General features: G+C 41.9%; 1 protein-coding gene and 1 long non-coding RNA gene across 2 annotated transcripts in view; one reads left to right on the top strand and one right to left on the bottom strand.

Annotated features, from left to right (window-relative positions):
- LOC122941508 overlaps nucleotides 1-17,522 on the top strand; it is a 132,818-nt gene that overhangs the window by 2,823 nt on the left and 112,473 nt on the right. The gene's annotated exons all lie outside the window — the stretch shown is intronic.
- The window catches only part of LOC122941507 (peptidase inhibitor R3HDML-like), a 46,683-nt gene continuing 44,582 nt past the window's right edge, over nucleotides 15,422-17,522 (bottom strand). The window contains exon 5 of the mRNA XM_044298822.1: nucleotides 15,422-15,554. Coding sequence (XP_044154757.1) covers nucleotides 15,422-15,554 — 133 coding nt within the window. The remainder of the gene's footprint in view (nucleotides 15,555-17,522) is intronic.

Genomic DNA, 17,522 nt, shown 5'->3' with positions numbered 1-17,522 from the left:
CGTGCCGATATTCGCATGTGCGCTAATAAAATCGCCTTACGAAGATTCGCGCCTCAATCACTTTCTAGGCAATGTGAGTAAGATCTGAGCTGTTGGACCTTTGGGAAACAATCAATTATATGTGTACTGTAATTTTGTGGGGGGGGGAAAAAACAAAAAACGAATATTCGTTTTTACGAATATATAGCACTATATTCGAAATATTCGCGAAATCGCGAAGTTGCGATATTCGCGAAAAAAATTTGCTTTTCGAATATTCGCGCTCAACACTACCCAGCACCCAGGCAGAGGAGAGAGGTCCCGTAACAGACAATCTGGCTTCATGTCAGCAGAGAATCAGTCTGCATGTCATAGCAGAGAATGAGGCTTCACGTCAGCCACCACTGCAACAGTCCATTGGCATATATTTAGGCCCAGCACCCAGGCAGAGGAGAGAGGTCCCGTAACAGACAATCTGGCTTCATGTCAGCAGAGAATCAGTCTTCATATCATAGCAGAGAATCAGGCTTCACGTCACCCACCACTGTAAGAGTCCATTTTCATAAATTTAGGCCCAGCACACAGGCAGAGGAGAGAGGTCCCGTAACAGAGGATCTGGCTTCATGTCAGCAGAGAATCAGTCTGCATGTCATAGCAGAGAATCAGGCTTCACATCACCCAACATTGGAACAGTCCATTGGCATATATTTAGGCCCCGGCACCCAGACAGAGGAGAGGTTCATTCAACTTTGGGTAGCCTCGCAATATAATGGTAAAATGAAAATAAAAATAGGATTGAATGAGGAAGTGCCCTGGAGTCCAATAATATATGGTTAAGGGGAGGTAGTTAATGTCTAATCTGGACAAGGGACGGACAGATCCTGTGGGATCCATGCCTGGTTCATTTTTATGAACGTCAGCTTGTCCACATTGGCTGTAGACAGGCGGCTGCGTTTGAGGCCTAGTATTTAGGCGCTGGGTGACCGGTATGGATTTAGTGACAGAATTAGACTTGGAAATGCACAGTAGCGTGTGTGTGAAGTTATTCTGAATGACCCTATGTGCACCTTGAATATTATATACCCTTTTAGGGATAGATTTCAAATAGCTCTGATATAGCAGAAACCACTAAATTATGAAATTGCTAAATTGGGAATTGTATTTCAACCCAGAACAAGAAATGTGCTTGAACGGACACTAAATAACTCGCCCAGCTACAGCACTAACGACAGATTTAGCTGGATATGAATTTGAGGCCTAGTATTTAGGCGCTGGGTGACAGGTATGGGTTTAGTAACAGAATTAGACTTGGAAATACACAGTAGCGGGTGTGTGTGAAGTTATTCTGAATGACCCAATGTGCACCTTGAATATTATATACCCTTTTAGGGATAGATTTCAAATAGCTCTGATATAGCAGAAACCACTAAATTATGAAATTGCTAAATTGGGAATTGTACTTCAACCCAGAACAAAAAATGTGCTTTGACGGACACTAAATATCTTGCCCAGCAACAACAGTACAGCGGTGGGTAACGAGAGATTTAGAGGGAATTAAATTTGAGGCCTAGTATTTAGGCGCTGGGTCACCGGTATGGATTTAGTGACAGAATTAGACTTGGAAATACACAGTAGCGGGTGTGTGTGAAGTTATTCTGAATGACCCTATGTGCACCTTCAATATTATATACCCTTTTAGGGATAGATTTCAAATAGCTCTGATATAGCAGAAACCACTAAATTATGAAATTGCTAAATTGGGAATTGTACTTCAACCCAGAACAAAAAATGTGCTTTGACGGACACTAAATATCTTGCCCAGCAACAACAGTACAGCGGTGGGTAACGAGAGATTTAGAGGGAATTAAATTTGAGGCCTAGTATTTAGGCGCTGGGTCACCGGTATGGATTTAGTGACAGAATTAGACTTGGAAATGCACAGAAGCGTGTGTGTGAAGTTATTCTGAATGACCCAATGTGCACCTTCAATATTATATACCCTTTTTGGGATAGATTTCAAATAGCTCTGATATAGCAGGAACCACTAAATTATGAAATTGCTAAATTGGGAATTGTACTTCAACCCAGAACAAAAAATGTGCTTTGACGGGCACTAAATAACTTTCCCAGCTACAACAGGACAACGGTAACGAGAGATTTAGAGGGATTTAAATTTGAGGCCTAGTATTTAGGCGCTGGGTGACAGGTATGGGTTTAGTGACAGAATTAGACTTGGAAATACACAGTAGCGGGTGTGTGTGAAGTTATTCTGAATGACCCTATGTGCACCTTCAATATTATATACCCTTTTAGGGATAGATTTCAAATAGCTCTGATATAGCAGAAACCACTAAATTATGAAATTGCTAAATTGGGAATTGTACTTCAACCCAGAACAAAAAATGTGCTTTGACGGACACTAAATATCTTGCCCAGCAACAACAGTACACCGGTGGGTAACGAGAGATTTAGAGGGAATTAAATTTGAGGCCTAGTATTTAGGCGCTGGGTCACCGGTATGGATTTAGTGACAGAATTAGACTTGGAAATACACAGTAGCGGGTGTGTGTGAAGTTATTCTGAATGACCCTATGTGCACCTTCAATATTATATACCCTTTTAGGGATAGATTTCAAATAGCTCTGATATAGCAGAAACCACTAAATTATGAAATTGCTAAATTGGGAATTGTACTTCAACCCAGAACAAAAAATGTGCTTTGACGGACACTAAATATCTTGCCCAGCAACAACAGTACAGCGGTGGGTAACGAGAGATTTAGAGGGAATTAAATTTGAGGCCTAGTATTTAGGCGCTGGGTCACCGGTATGGATTTAGTGACAGAATTAGACTTGGAAATACACAGTAGCGGGTGTGTGTGAAGTTATTCTGAATGACCCTATGTGCACCTTCAATATTATATACCCTTTTTGGGATAGATTTCAAATAGCTCTGATATAGCAGGAACCACTAAATTATGAAATTGCTAAATTGGGAATTGTACTTCAACCCAGAACAAAAAATGTGCTTTGACGGGCACTAAATAACTTTCCCAGCTACAACAGGACAACGGTAACGAGAGATTTAGAGGGATTTAAATTTGAGGCCTAGTATTTAGGCGCTGGGTGACAGGTATGGGTTTAGTGACAGAATTAGACTTGGAAATACACAGTAGCGGGTGTGTGTGAAGTTATTCTGAATGACCCTATGTGCACCTTCAATATTATATACCCTTTTTGGGATAGATTTCAAATAGCTCTGATATAGCAGAAACCACTAAATTATGAAATTGCTAAATTGGGAATTGTACTTCAACCCAGAACAAAAAATGTGCTTTGACGGACACTAAATATCTTGCCCAGCAACAACAGTACAGCGGTGGGTAACGAGAGATTTAGAGGGAATTAAATTTGAGGCCTAGTATTTAGGCGCTGGGTCACCGGTATGGATTTAGTGACAGAATTAGACTTGGAAATACACAGTAGCGGGTGTGTGTGAAGTTACTCTGAATGACCCTATGTGCACCTTCAATATTATATACCCTTTTTGGGATAGATTTCAAAGAGCTCTGATATAGCAGGAACCACTAAATTATGAAATTGCTAAATTGGGAATTGTATTTCAACCCAGAACAAGAAATGTGCTTGAACGGACACTAAATAACTCGCCCAGCTACAGCACTAGGGACAGATTTAGCTGGATATAAATTTGAGGCCTAGTATTTAGGCGCTGGGTGACCGGTATGGATTTAGTGACAGAATTAGACTGGGATATGGCCAAAAAATGAACAGACTATTGCTGGTTAAATGCACTTGGTGTGACAGCTTCACCCTGATGTAGGCTTTAGCCAAAAAACAACCACACCATTGAGGGTTAAATGCACTTGGTGACAGGCGCAGCTTGCCCCTGATTTTGTATATGGCCAAAAAATGAACAGACTATTGCTGGTTAAATGCACTTGGTGTGACAGCTTCACCCTGATGTAGGCTTTAGCCAAAAAACAACCACACCATTGAGGGTTAAATGCACTTGGTGACAGGCGCAGCTTGCCCCTGATTTTGTATATGGCCAAAAAATGAACAGACTATTGCTGGTTAAATGCACTTGGTGTGACAGCTTCACCCTGATGTAGGCTTTAGCCAAAAAACAACCACACCATTGAGGGTTAAATGCACTTGGTGACAGGCGCAGCTTGCCCCTGATTTTGTATATGGCCAAAAAATGAACAGACTATTGCTGGTTAAATGCACTTGGTGTCACAGCTTCACCCTGATGTAGGCTTTAGCCAAAAAACAACCACACCATTGAGGGTTAAATGCACTTGGTCGCAGCTTGTGCTGGCGCACCACAAGACACAAAATGGCCGCCGATCACCCCAGAAAAATGAGACTGACAAACGGTCTGTGCAGCCTAAAAACAGTGAGCAATTGAGGATCAGCAGCTCAATGATCCACAGCTGCAGATCGATCAGTTAATCAAGTCCTTTGGAGGAGTTAATCTGCCTAATCTCGCCCTACTGTCGCAGCCGCAACCTCTCCCTACGCTAATCAGAGCAGAGTGACGGGCGGCGCTATGTGACTCCAGCTTAAATAGAGGCTGGGTCACATGGTGCTCTGGCCAATCACAGCCATGCCAATAGTAGGCATGGCTGTGATGGCCTCTTGGGGCAAGTAGTATGACGCTTGTTGATTGGCTGCTTTGCAGCCTTTCAAAAAGCGCCAAGAAAGCGTCACAAAAGCGCGAAGAAAGCGACGAACACCGAACCCGAACCCGGACTTTTACGAAAATGTCCGGGTTCGGGTCCGTGTCACGGACACCCCAAAATTCGGTACGAACCCGAACTATACAGTTCGGGTTCGCTCATCCCTACTCATTGTGTATAAGATCCAATCACTGGCATTTCCTGCCATGTCGAGACAGTAGCAAGGAGAGGGGGGGGGGGGACCAGGGACCCGTAACAGTTACAGGGACCCGTAACTGTTATAACTGCAGCACTGGAGAATCGGTAAAGCGGTCTAACTTCCGCAATTTTTTTACAGCATGTGCAGCCCCAGTGCTGGAATACCCCACACAAAACTGATCTAATATAGACATTGTAAGGTCCGCAATCGCCCAAATAATGATGATATATAAGTTGAGGTGTAATCGCTAGGTAGGAGCCAGACAGATTGGTGAGCAGTTTAGCAAGTTTATTACCCAGGTCTAAAAGACGGACATTTAAAGAGGTTCTCCGGGTTCAGAGCTGAACCTGGACATAACCCCTTCTTCACCCAGGCAGCCCCTCTGAGTTAAAAGTCCATGATATGCTCTGATGCTTAATCGGTTGTCTCACTTCAGCAAGTGGCATTGATCATGTTAATACAAGCCACTTACTAATGTATTGTTATTATCCATATAGCTTCCATTTCTGGCTGGATTCTTTTTTCCATCACATTATACACTGCTCGTTTCCATGGTTACGACCACCCTGCAATCCATCAGTGGTGGTCGTGCTTGCACACTATAGGAAAAAGCGCCGACCTCTCTGGTGGCCGGGACGGTGGCAGTGCACATAAGCTAGTTCTTTTTCCTATAGTGTGCAAGCACGACCACCACTGATGGATTGCAGGGTGTTTGAAACGAGCAGTGTATAATGTGATGGAAAAATAAATCCAGCCAGCAAAGGAAGCTATATGGATAATAACAATACATTAGTAAGTGGCTTGTATTAACTTTCTCTACATAATAAATGCCATTTGCTGAAGTGAGACAACCCCTTTAAGCATCTGAACATTTCATAGACTTTTTCAGCAGATTCGGTGACGTACTGGGTCTCTGCTAGGCGGGGGCTTGCCCCTGTAAAATGGCTAAGGCAGCCTTAAAGCCCGCCCATTTGTGCCGGTGATGTCACCGGCAACACTGCTACGTGGAACCCTCCACCTTGTAGTGTAAAAATGTAAGCAAAAAAAGTCCTTGTCCTGCTCGATTCAGCACAGGGCAACGGAGAGCATTAAATGTTCCGATGCTCATCTCAGAGGGACTGGAGGGGTGAAATGCAGCACGCAGCTGGGAGCGACGTGAGCCAGTGGGTCCCTTTGAGATGTTATAAGTGCTTAAAAGTTTTTGTTGTGACGCCAGTTGCATTTCAGCAAGGAGGGACTAGGTCCCCCTAAGTAGTTGGCACTGGTGGTACCCAGGTGTAGGAATGCCAGAGTGGTGTAAGGATTGCCTATAGTGTCCCTTGAGGTGCGGCTTTTGCACTTGCCATGGTGCTCCTACCTGGATATCCGGAACCCCAAGCGTGGTCGTCCGCAGCGGTGCAAATGAAATGGTTAGGTGGTGAAGGAAGAGGGTGAAATATTGAGTCCAGACTTTTATTGTAGTTGAACACAGCTTTACTTGAGTAAACTTTCACCAAGGAACAATCTTCCAAACTTTATCTTGGTTGTTAGGAGATTTTGGCATAAGTTTTGGCTGGCAAACACAATCAGCATTGCTACATCTGTACTCTTCAGCACTGCTATATTAGCTGGGTCAAATAGAAACTTCCTCTCTTCTGCTGAACTTAGCTTTCTGCAGTCTGGCTTTATCTTTATCTTGATCTGTATCTTTTATCTTTATCTTTACCCAGGGAATCTTTCCTCCTGACTCTGAAGCTCTTTACTTCTCTCTCTTTGGCCTAATCGAGCAGACAGTGCTCTGCTGGCTAGCACACAGCCATCCCCTTACAGGGGCTAAGCTGGACACAACCTCTCCCCAAGATGGGATAGGGTAGACTCACTTCTGCAGGCTCGTCCAGGAGGAACGAGGGCCTGCTGCTTCCCCTTACAGGGGGTAAGGTACTCTGACCTTACTCACTAACTAAAACTCCTCCCTCTCTAGAGACGGCTGGAATACACTAGAAGGTTCCACTCCAGGGAAACTAGCTCTGCCAATACTGCCGCCATCTGCTGGTAGACCAGGTACATTACTCTTAAACAGTCATTTGCAAGGAAAATAACTATACACATTTTGCAGGACATGGCAATAAGTATGCAGGATGACGCAGGGTACACCATAGGATAGAGATGGGGTGAAAAGAGTGGTAATGCCCCCTTGTGGGGCGTTACAGAAGTAGGGGTTATGTCCGAGTTCAGCTCGGAACCCGGACAACCCCTTTAAGTAGCAAAAAAAAGAGACTTGGGTCAAAAAGTGGGAATGTCCCTCCAAAAGAGGGACACTTGGGAGGCATGTGTACTTATTGTTTCAAGGGTATTTCTTGAATAAACTTCCTTGTGTGTACTTGAGGAATAATATAACATCTGGCTATTATTTGACCTGAGATGACAGCTCTAGTGAGATCCAGAGTGGGTGACGACTAGATGTTAGATGTCTCTCATACACGGCACACATAGAGGGGAGGAGATTCCGCTCCTCTATCCTTCTGAAACGATCCCCTCAGAAGAAGCAGCTTGAAGGACTCTATACTGCAGTACTGAACATTGCAACAACTTTATTTTGAGTGCTGGAGCCATTCTTTCTATTTCTGAACATTGTTTGCTATGAATCCAGGACTGGGGTGAAATAGAAGACTTACTAGAAGCAGCAGCCTCTCTGTGTCTCTCTCTCGCTCCTCCTCCCCCTCCTCTATCCATAGAAGTCTATGGGCAACAACTGCAATCTGATTTACTGTGTACAGATTTTATCAGTGAGTTGAGAGTAAGTGATAAGTGCAGGAAGACACATTTTTTCTAAGTTTCTTATCTTCAATAATAATAACCCTCCACACACCATGAGAGTACCCCAAAAGTACCAGATTAAATACAGTGAGGAACAGAAGTATTTGAACACCCTGCGATTTTGCAAGTTCTCCCACTCCCAAAACATAGAGGGGTCTGAAATTCACATTGTAGGTGCATTCCCACAGAGAGACAGAATAAAATAAAAAAATCAGGAAATCACATTGTATGATTTTTAAAGAAGGTATTTGTCTTGCACTGCTGAACATAAGTATTCGAACACCTGAGAAAACCAGTGTTAATATTTGGTACAGAAGCCTTTGCTTGCAATTACAGAGGTCAAACGTTTCCTGTAGTTATTGACCAGGTTTGCACACACTGCAACAGGGATTTTGGCCCACTCCTCCACGCAGATCTCCTCTAGAGCTGTCAGGTTTTGGGGCTGTCGCTGAGCAACACAGAGGTCCAGCTCCCTCCAAAGATGTTCTATTGGATTTAGGTCTGGAGACTGGCTAGGCCATTCCAGAACCTTGATATGCTTCTTATAGAGCCACTCCTTGGTTATCCTGGCTGTGTGCTTCGGGTCGTTGTCATGTTGGAAGACCCAGCCACGACCCATCTTCAATGCTCTGACTGAGGGAAGAAGGTTGTTGCTCAAAATCTCACAATAAATGGCCCCATTCATCTTTTCCTTATTACAGTGCAGTCGTCCTGTCCCCTCGCAGACAACCACCCCCAAAGCATGATGTTACCACCACCATGCTTCACAGTAGGGATGGCGTTCTTGGGATGCAACTCATCCTTCTTTTTCCTCCAAACACAACGAGTGACGTTTAGACCAAAAAGCTCTTCTTTGGTCTCATCTGACTACATGACTTTCTCCCATGCCAACTCTGGATCATCCAGATGGTCATTGGCAAACTTCAGACGGGCCTGGACATGTGATGACTTGAGCAGGGGAACTTTCTGTGCAATGCATGATTTAAAACCATGACGGCGTAGTGTTCTACCGACAGTGACCTTTGAAACTGTGGTCCCAGCTCTCTTCATGTCATTGACCAGTTCCTCCCTTGTAGTTCTGGGCTGATTCCTCACCTTTCTTATCATCAGTTATACCCCACGAGGTGAGATCTTGCATGGAGCCCTAGTCCGAGGGAGACTGACAGTCATCTTTAGCCTCTTATATTTCTAACAATTGCTCCAACAGTTGATCTATTTTCACCAAGCAGCTTGGCAATTACCCCGTAGCCCTTTCCAGCTTTGTGGATGTCCACAATTTTGTCTCTGGTGTCTTTTGACAGCTCTTTGGTCTTGCCCATGGTAGTAGTTGGTGTCTGACTGACTGTGGGGTGGACAGGTGCTACTAAGTTAGATTAATGAGTGGAGTAGAGATGGACTTTTTAAAGGCACAGTAACAGGTCTTTCAGAGCCAGAATTCTTGCTGTTTCTCAGGTCTTCAAATACTTACAGTATGTTCAGCAGTGCAAGACAAATACATTCTTTAAAAATTATACAATGTGATTTCCTGAATTTTCTTTTTTAATTCTGTCTCTCAGAGTGGGAATGCACCTACAATGTGAATTCCAGACCCCTCTGTGATCAAATACTTCTGTTCCTCACTGTAGGTCGATCATTGAGTATGCGAATGCCTTTAAAAAATAAAAATGTATTTTAACCAACACAAAGTAGCAAGTAATTGTGAAGTATATAGAAAATTTTACATGGTTTTCAAAATAAATAAAATAATAAAAAAAAAATCTGGAAAGTGTGGCATGCATTTGTATTCAGTCCCCTGAGTCAATACTTTGTAGGACCACCTTTCACTGCAATTACAGCTGCAATTCTTTAGGGTATGTCTCTACCAGAGGCTCCATCAGAGGCTGACATTTCTGCCCATTTTTCTTTGCAAAATAGCTCAAGCTCAGTCAGATTGGATGGAGAGCAACTGTAAACAGCAATTTTCAAGTCTTGCCACAGATTCTCAATGGGAGTTAGGTCTGGACTGGGGTATTCTAACACCATGAATATGCTTTGATCTAAACCATTCCATTGTAGCTCTGGCTGTATGTTTAGGGTCATTGTCCTGCTGGAAGGGGAACCCCCGCCCCAGTCTCAAGTCTTTTTCAGCCGCTACCTGATTTTGCTCCAGGATTGCACTGTATTTAGCTACATCTATCTTCCCGTCAACTCTGACCAGCTTCCCTGGCCCTGGTGAAGAAAAGCATCCCCACAGCATGATGCTGCTACCACCATGGTGTGTTCAGGGTGATGTGCAGGGTTAGTTTTCCACCTCATACATGCTTGCCACTTTGTCCCTAAATCCCAATAAAATACATTTAAGTTTGTGGGTGTAATGTGAAAAAATTTGATAAAGCTCACGGGGTATAATTGCTTTTTTAAGGCATTGCATTTGAATCTCAAGTCTCAAGGATATTTTAAGAACTGTCCCTTTTCTTCTTGGGAATTCACTGATAAAAAAGTAATGTGAAAAACAGGCCTGTTGGGGGGTATAGCTACAGCGTTAGTTGCAATAAATTCAGGTAGACAGATTGTATTAATTCATTATTTTATTTTCCATATATATTCACCAACCATATTACAACAAATAAATCCTAGATTCCATGGTGTGATTATTTTAAGTCATATAACTCAGATTTTTAGACACACTTATTATCAAATATTTCATGAGGTTCATATACAGAAGAAATGTTAGCATATTCCACAGCAGAATCCACCATGGTTTTTCAATTTTAATGCGCTTGTGGTTTAACCCCATTAAATGGAGCTAAACCATTTGCAGTCTACTTCAGTGGTTTCCTGTGGTGTCAGCTCAGAAACCGTGTCAAGAATGGACCGTCTGGAAAACCACAAGTAAATTATCCACGGTTGCGTGAACAATGGATTTCTTCTGGAAAAAATGGGAGGTGGTTTCATCACAGATGCAAAATCCGTGCTGAAATCCATGGCAAAAGTCTGCCATGTGAACATAACCTTATATATACAAATAATGAGAACTGTAAACTTTACATTGACCATAGGTGTAATTTGTGCTTTATGGTCAGGCACGGATCTTATTGGATGCTGGCACATTCCTCAAAACACTTATAGATAAGAACACCAATGAAGTGACCTGAATTCACCATATTAAAGGGATTACAGACTCCCCCTCGTAGTTGCACCTGGGGAGGAAGCATACTAACCTGCTCCCTACCGCTGGGTCCCAGCTCCTTCAATTCCCCGTCGCTGCTGACATCAGGGCCAGGTAACTGCTGCGGCCAGTCATTGGCCGCTGCAGCGGTGTCAAACCTGATGACAGTAGGAGAGCAGGTAAGCATGCTTCCCTCCGCAGATCTGGCCAATGGTTGGTCTGATAAAAGCCCCTTTATTGAGATTACTTATGCAGGGCGGTACACTACACCACACACAACACAACATAACAGAGCATGCCCTGTATAGGAAATGAACCAGCGAGGACAGCAAGGAAGTGTGAGATCATGGAACCAGGCAGTTGACCGGAAATCAGCAATTTGATTATAGCACAATTACGAGATATTATATGTAAACTAAGAATTATGTATAACAATGCATTTAAAATAAAAAAAATCATGACACTTTGTAAATAGTCTTGATTAAAAATATCCTACTGTTTTGTGTCTCCAGCTCCTAGACAGACCTATGTGTCTCCATGGTTAAAGATCATAAAAAAACCTCCAGGTCAGGTGCCAGGTACCAACTGAAGTACTAGTGCCAAAGTGTAATGCATATTATCTATCAATAAAATATTTAAACTGCTTCAAAGACTCTTTGCTTCATCTAACCGTGTTTTTTACTATTTTGGGCATTCTCAGATGGACATACACAGCTTAAAGATTCAGTTAACAGGTGGGGCAGCAGACACTGTAGATTTTTTTTTTTTACAAAGTCACTGGGAGTTATTTATTATGACCCCATACGCCCAAAAGTTGCAAACCCCCAGCTTGAGACATTTTAAAGGTCACTGCACCTAAATTTAGGCATACGTAGCATTTGTATACACCTAGATTGAAGTCTACCCCGGCCCCTAGCTGGAGTAGACTTCTGAATTTGCCTGGGCTGATGGTCCCACCACACCCGCCACTCCCCAGTGGTAAGGGCAGGCTTTTGAGGTGGAGCCAAATTTAGTATCATTTTTGGCATTTTCCTGGCATAAATGACAATTTTAGGGGCTGGAGTAGATTTCAATTCTAGGTGCTTGAGCTGCCGGAGGACATATGACACCTTGTCATAAATGAAGTGCATCCTCTGGTGGTCAGGGGCTATCAAAGACTGGCGTAAACTTCTGGTCTTTGATAAATTACCACTACTGTGTTTTTGTAAGCCTGTAGAAATACGCAGGGAGAGCAAATTGGGCATACTGTACGTTGCAAAAATATTCACCTTCCTTGGTGTTTTTGCTGTTTTGTTGCATTACAGCCTGGAATGAAAATGGATTTTATGTGATGGATGTGACAAAATAGTCACCGTTACAGTGGAATGAAAAAGAAATCATGATTAAAAAATGAATAGTGAAGCATAATAGTTTAAGTAAAAACTAAAAACTAATAAATTGTGAGTGCATATGAATTCACCCCTTTTGTTTGAGACCCCTAGATAAGGTCTGGTCCAACCAATTATCCAGATCTCCCAAGTGTCCCTTTTTTGGAGGGACAGTCCCTATTTTGGACCCAAATCCCTCTGTACCTCTTTTGATCTGAGGTATAGAATTGAATTATTACATCTACAATATTGATCCATAAAGTGTTTGTCTGGTTCCTATCTGTATATCAGTTTGGATTATAGAAATGTCTATAGTCAGAGACTTTTGCGGTATTGTGCGCTAAGAAAACTATTAGTTTATAAGTATATAGGAAAAATTGACTTTCACACAATGAGCCATAGCTGTCCCTATTGGACCATACAAAAAGTTGGTATGCAATTACTGAATAAATAAAAATCGGAAAAAAACGGATCCAGCACTGAAAACAATGTGAGTCATTGGTTACAGATCCGTTTTTTATGGAGCCTAAAAAAACCAGATCCATCATCCATTGACTTTTGATGTATTTAGTGACGGATCAATTTTTTCGGTTTTGATTTCACACAACCGCATCCTAATGGAAAGGATGCATCCTGCAAAATCAAAATGGATCCGTTTAATTCCGGTTTTGAGATCCTCTGCTGGATCTCAATACTGGAATTAACAAAGCAAGTGTGAAGTTAGCATTACAATGCAGTGATATCACTGAAAATATAACAAGTTGATTAACAAGGTAGTGACATGACTAACAATACTAATCCAAACCCTGTCAATGTACATGGAAGAATTGATATCTCTAATGATGCAACCAATTAATTTAACGGGAAGCAGTGACTTCACTGACCATACAACCAATCAATTTACAAGGCAGTGACACCTCTGACAATACAATCAGTTGGTTTACATTGAAAAACTTACGTCACTGATGATGAATCCAGTCCATTTACAAGACAGTGATATAAGCAGTGACACCAGTGATAATGCAATTGATCTGCACAGAACCAATAGCACCAAGAGCATCTTGGATAACATATTCAATCAATTTATACATATACTAGTGATATTTATATATACACTGAACAAAAATATAAACGCAACACTTTCGGTTTTGGTCCTATTTTGCATGAGCTGAACTCAAAGATCTGAGACACTTTCTACATACACAAAAGACCCATTACTCTAAAAAATGTTCACAAATCTGTCTAAATCTGTGTTAGTGAGCACTTCTCCTTTGCTGAGAAATCGATCCCACCTCACAGGTGTGGCATATCAAGGTGCTGATTAGACAGCATGAATATTGCACAGGTGTGCCTTAGACTGCCCACAATAAAAAGCCACTCTGAAATGTGCACAGTTTTGCATTACTGGGGGGGGGGGGGGGGGGCAGAAAACCAGTCAGTATCTGGTGTGGCCACTATTTGCCTCACGCAGTGCAACACATCTCCTTCACATAGAGTTGATCAGGTTGTTGATTGTGGCCTGTGGAATGTTGCTCCACTCCTCTTCAATAACTGTGCGAAGTTGTAGAATATTGGCAGGAACTGGAACACGCTGTCATATACGCCGATCCAGAGCATCCCATACATGCTCAATAGGTGACATGTCCGGTGAGTATGCTGCCCATGCAAGAACTGGGAGATTTTCAGCTTCCAGGAATTGTGTACAGATCCTTGCAATATGGCGCCGTGCATTATCATGCTGCAACAGGAGGTGATGGTCGTGGATGAATGGCACAACAATGGGCCTTTTATTGTGCGCAGTCTAAGGCACACCTGTGCAATATTCATGCTGTCTAATCAGCACCTTGATATGCCACACCTGTGAGGTGGGATCGATTTCTCAGCAAAGGAGAAGTGCTCACTAACACAGATTTAGACAGATTTGTGAACAATATTTGAGAGTAATGGGTCTTTTGTGTATGTAGAAAATGTTTCAGATCTTTGAGTTCAGCTCATGCAAAATGGGAGCAAAACCGAAAGTGTTGCGTTTATATTTTTGTTCAGTGGATATCAGTGATAATACAGATGATTTTGACAATTTACATTGACTCGGTGACATCATTGCCTTTTAGTTTACATAAAAATAAAAAATAAAAACTGTCCAATCCTTGATACACGCAGGCTCTGATTCACCAAAACCACACTCGATAGCCATATATACAAAACAAATACTAACCTGACACTGAAAATGTGTGAAACAAAGGGTAGAAACAAAAAAAAATCTAAGATTATGTTTTGAATATCATTATCTTACACCATAATTCATCTTTTGATATGTCATGAAAACATACATTTGTCTATATGATCATCAGCGGATATGGTGACACAACCATTTAGACACTATAGCTTATATAGCATATTTCATGTTAAGATAAAAAAAAAAACTACACATATAAACAGTGGGTTGGTTTAAGTGACAGAATTATATGATATTAATATAAAAAGTCTATTTTTTTATTTATTTTTTTACAAAAAGAGCACCACTCTTGTCCACAGTGGCCAACTGGTTCCTTTGAATTTGGTCTTCGTCTGTGTATGTAGGAAAATTAGAATGTGAGTCCCACCGGGGACAGGGACTGATGTGAATGATAGCAGTCTGTGTACACTGCTGCAAAATAGGTTAGCCCTATACAAGCAACAGGAAAATAAAATAATTGGGTGCAATCCCAGGAACGGTCATGGACAAGAATGGCGTTGCCACAGATAACAGACCTTGCAGACACCTTGATAGGACATGATCACTGGCAAAATGACACAAGCACTGGCAAAAAACATAACGGGACAGTAGCCATACATTTTGCCTTTATTTTACCTTAGTGCCGGATTAAAGGAATATTATTGAATATATTGGCACTGACCTCTTACCGAAGGGAACAGTTCTGGGCAGTTAAATGGGTACTGATTACATCATAGTGCCGCAAGTCGTGATCTGTAAGCTTATTGATCATGGTAATAAGGTCCTGTGTAAAGTTGTTTGATGACTTTATACCCAAATATGTATGGACCCGTGTCAGTGAGCTGGCAGAGCAGCTGATGGGTATAAAATGGGCCCATACCACCCTTTGCGTACTGTGTTTTTAGTAAAGACGTGTCTGGCCATGTGTAAGCCAATGCCAACCAACTTACTCTTCACCAATCATATATAAGACATGTATCAATAAAACAGCTATGGCGCTTCTGCAATCACAGATCTAAAACCAGCTGAGTTTATTAGACTTCACACCAGAAAAGCACATGTTATTGCTGCATATGCCTCCATAGCTAGGGGGACAAGCAGAGCACGGTCTTCCCAATTTGTAAGGAGCTTCTCCTATCCAATTACCCCTAGAAACAGAAAATAAAGGTTATTATTATTAGATACAATTTTATATAATATATTAATATGCATGTACTTTAAAAATATGTATCACAGATAGGTGCACTTTAAAGCAGGGCATCTACAAAATGCCAGTGAAGGGTTAATCTGGTGTTTGCTGAGGCACTGTACCACTCAGACATAAAGAACTATAATAATGCCCCCATGAACAATAATGCAGCCTGTATACCATCGGCCAAATAAACAAGAATACAATACTAACCTCTATGTATAAGACTACAGTTACTATAATACTGTTTCCTATGTGCAAGAATGTAACAGCTGTAATAGTGTCTCCTTTGTACAAGTATATAACTACTATAATATTGTTCCCTATCTGCAAAATTATAACTACTATAATACTGTCTCCTACAGTATGAGCAAGAATAAAATTACTTTAATAATGTCTCATTTGTACAATTATATAACATATAAACTCTGTCTTCTTTGTACAATGATATAATTAGTGGACTACTACCTCCTATGTACAATAATACTGTATAACTACTAATACTAATACTGCTCCTATGTACAAGAATATATATATACAGTACAGACCAAAAGTTTGGACACACCTTCTCATTCAAGAGTTTTCTTTATTTTCATGACTATGAAAATTGTAGATTCACACTGAAGGCATCAAAGCTATGAATTAACACATGTGGAATTATATACTTATCAAAAAAGTATGAAACAACTGAAAATATGTCATATTCTAGGTTCTTCAAAGTAGCCACCTTTTGCTTTGATTACTGCTTTTCACTCTCTTGGCATTCTCTTGATGAGCTTCAAGAGGTAGTCACCTGAAATGGTTTTCACTTCACAGGTGTAAAGTGGAATTTCTTGCCTTATAAATGGGGTTGGGACCATCAGTTGCGTTGTGGAGAAGTCAGGTGGATACACAGCTGATTGTCCTACTAAATAGACTGTTAGAATTTGTATTATGGCAAGAAAAAAGCAGCTAAGTAAAGAAAAACGAGTGGCCATCATTACTTTAAGAAATGAAGGTCAGTCAGTCCGAAAAATTGGGAAAACTTTGAAAGTGTCCCCAAGTGCAGTCACAAAAACCATCAAGCGCTAAAAAGAAACTGGCTCACATGCGGACCGCCCTAGGAAAGGAAGACCAAGAGTCACCTCTGCTGCGGAGGATAAATTCATCCGAGTCACCAGCCTCAGAAATCGCAGGTTAACAGCAGCTCAGATTAGAGATCAGGTCAATGCCACACAGAGTTCTAGCAGCAGACACATCTCTAGAACAACTGTTAAGAGGAGACTGTGTGAATCAGGCCTTCATGGTAAAATATCTGCTAGGAAACCACTGGTAAGGACAGGCAACAAGCAAAGGAGACTTGTTTGGGCTAAAGAACACAAGGAATGGATATTAGACCAGTGGAAATCTGTGCTTTGGTCTGATGAGTCCAAATTTGAGATCTTTGGTTCCAACTACCGTGTCTTTGTGCGACGCAGAAAAGGTGAACGGATGGACTCTACATGCCTGGTTCCCACCGTGAAGCATGGAGGAGGAGTTGTGATGGTGTGGGGGTGCTTTGCTGGTGACACTGTTGGGGATTTATTTAAAATTGAAGGCATACTGAACCAGCATAGCTACCATAGCATCTTGCAGCGGCATGCTATTCCATCCGGTTTGCATTTAGTTGGACCATCATTTATTTTTCAACAGGACAATGACCCCAAACACACCTCTAGGCTGTGTAAGGGCTATTTGACCATGAAGGAGAGTGATGGGGTGCTGCGCCAGATGACCTGGCCTCCACAGTCACCGGACCTGAACCCAATCGAGCTGGTTTGGGTTGAGCTGGACCGCAGAGTGAAGGCAAAAGGGCCAACAAGTGCTAAGCATCTCTGGGAACTCATTCAAGACCGTTGGAAGACCATTTCAGGTGACTACCTCTTGAAGCTCATCAAGAGAATGCCAA

The sequence above is a fragment of the Bufo gargarizans genome, chromosome 6 (assembly GCF_014858855.1).
Source record: "Bufo gargarizans isolate SCDJY-AF-19 chromosome 6, ASM1485885v1, whole genome shotgun sequence".
Lineage (NCBI taxonomy): Eukaryota > Metazoa > Chordata > Amphibia > Anura > Bufonidae > Bufo > Bufo gargarizans.
This window is presented reverse-complemented; position numbering and strand designations above follow the sequence as displayed.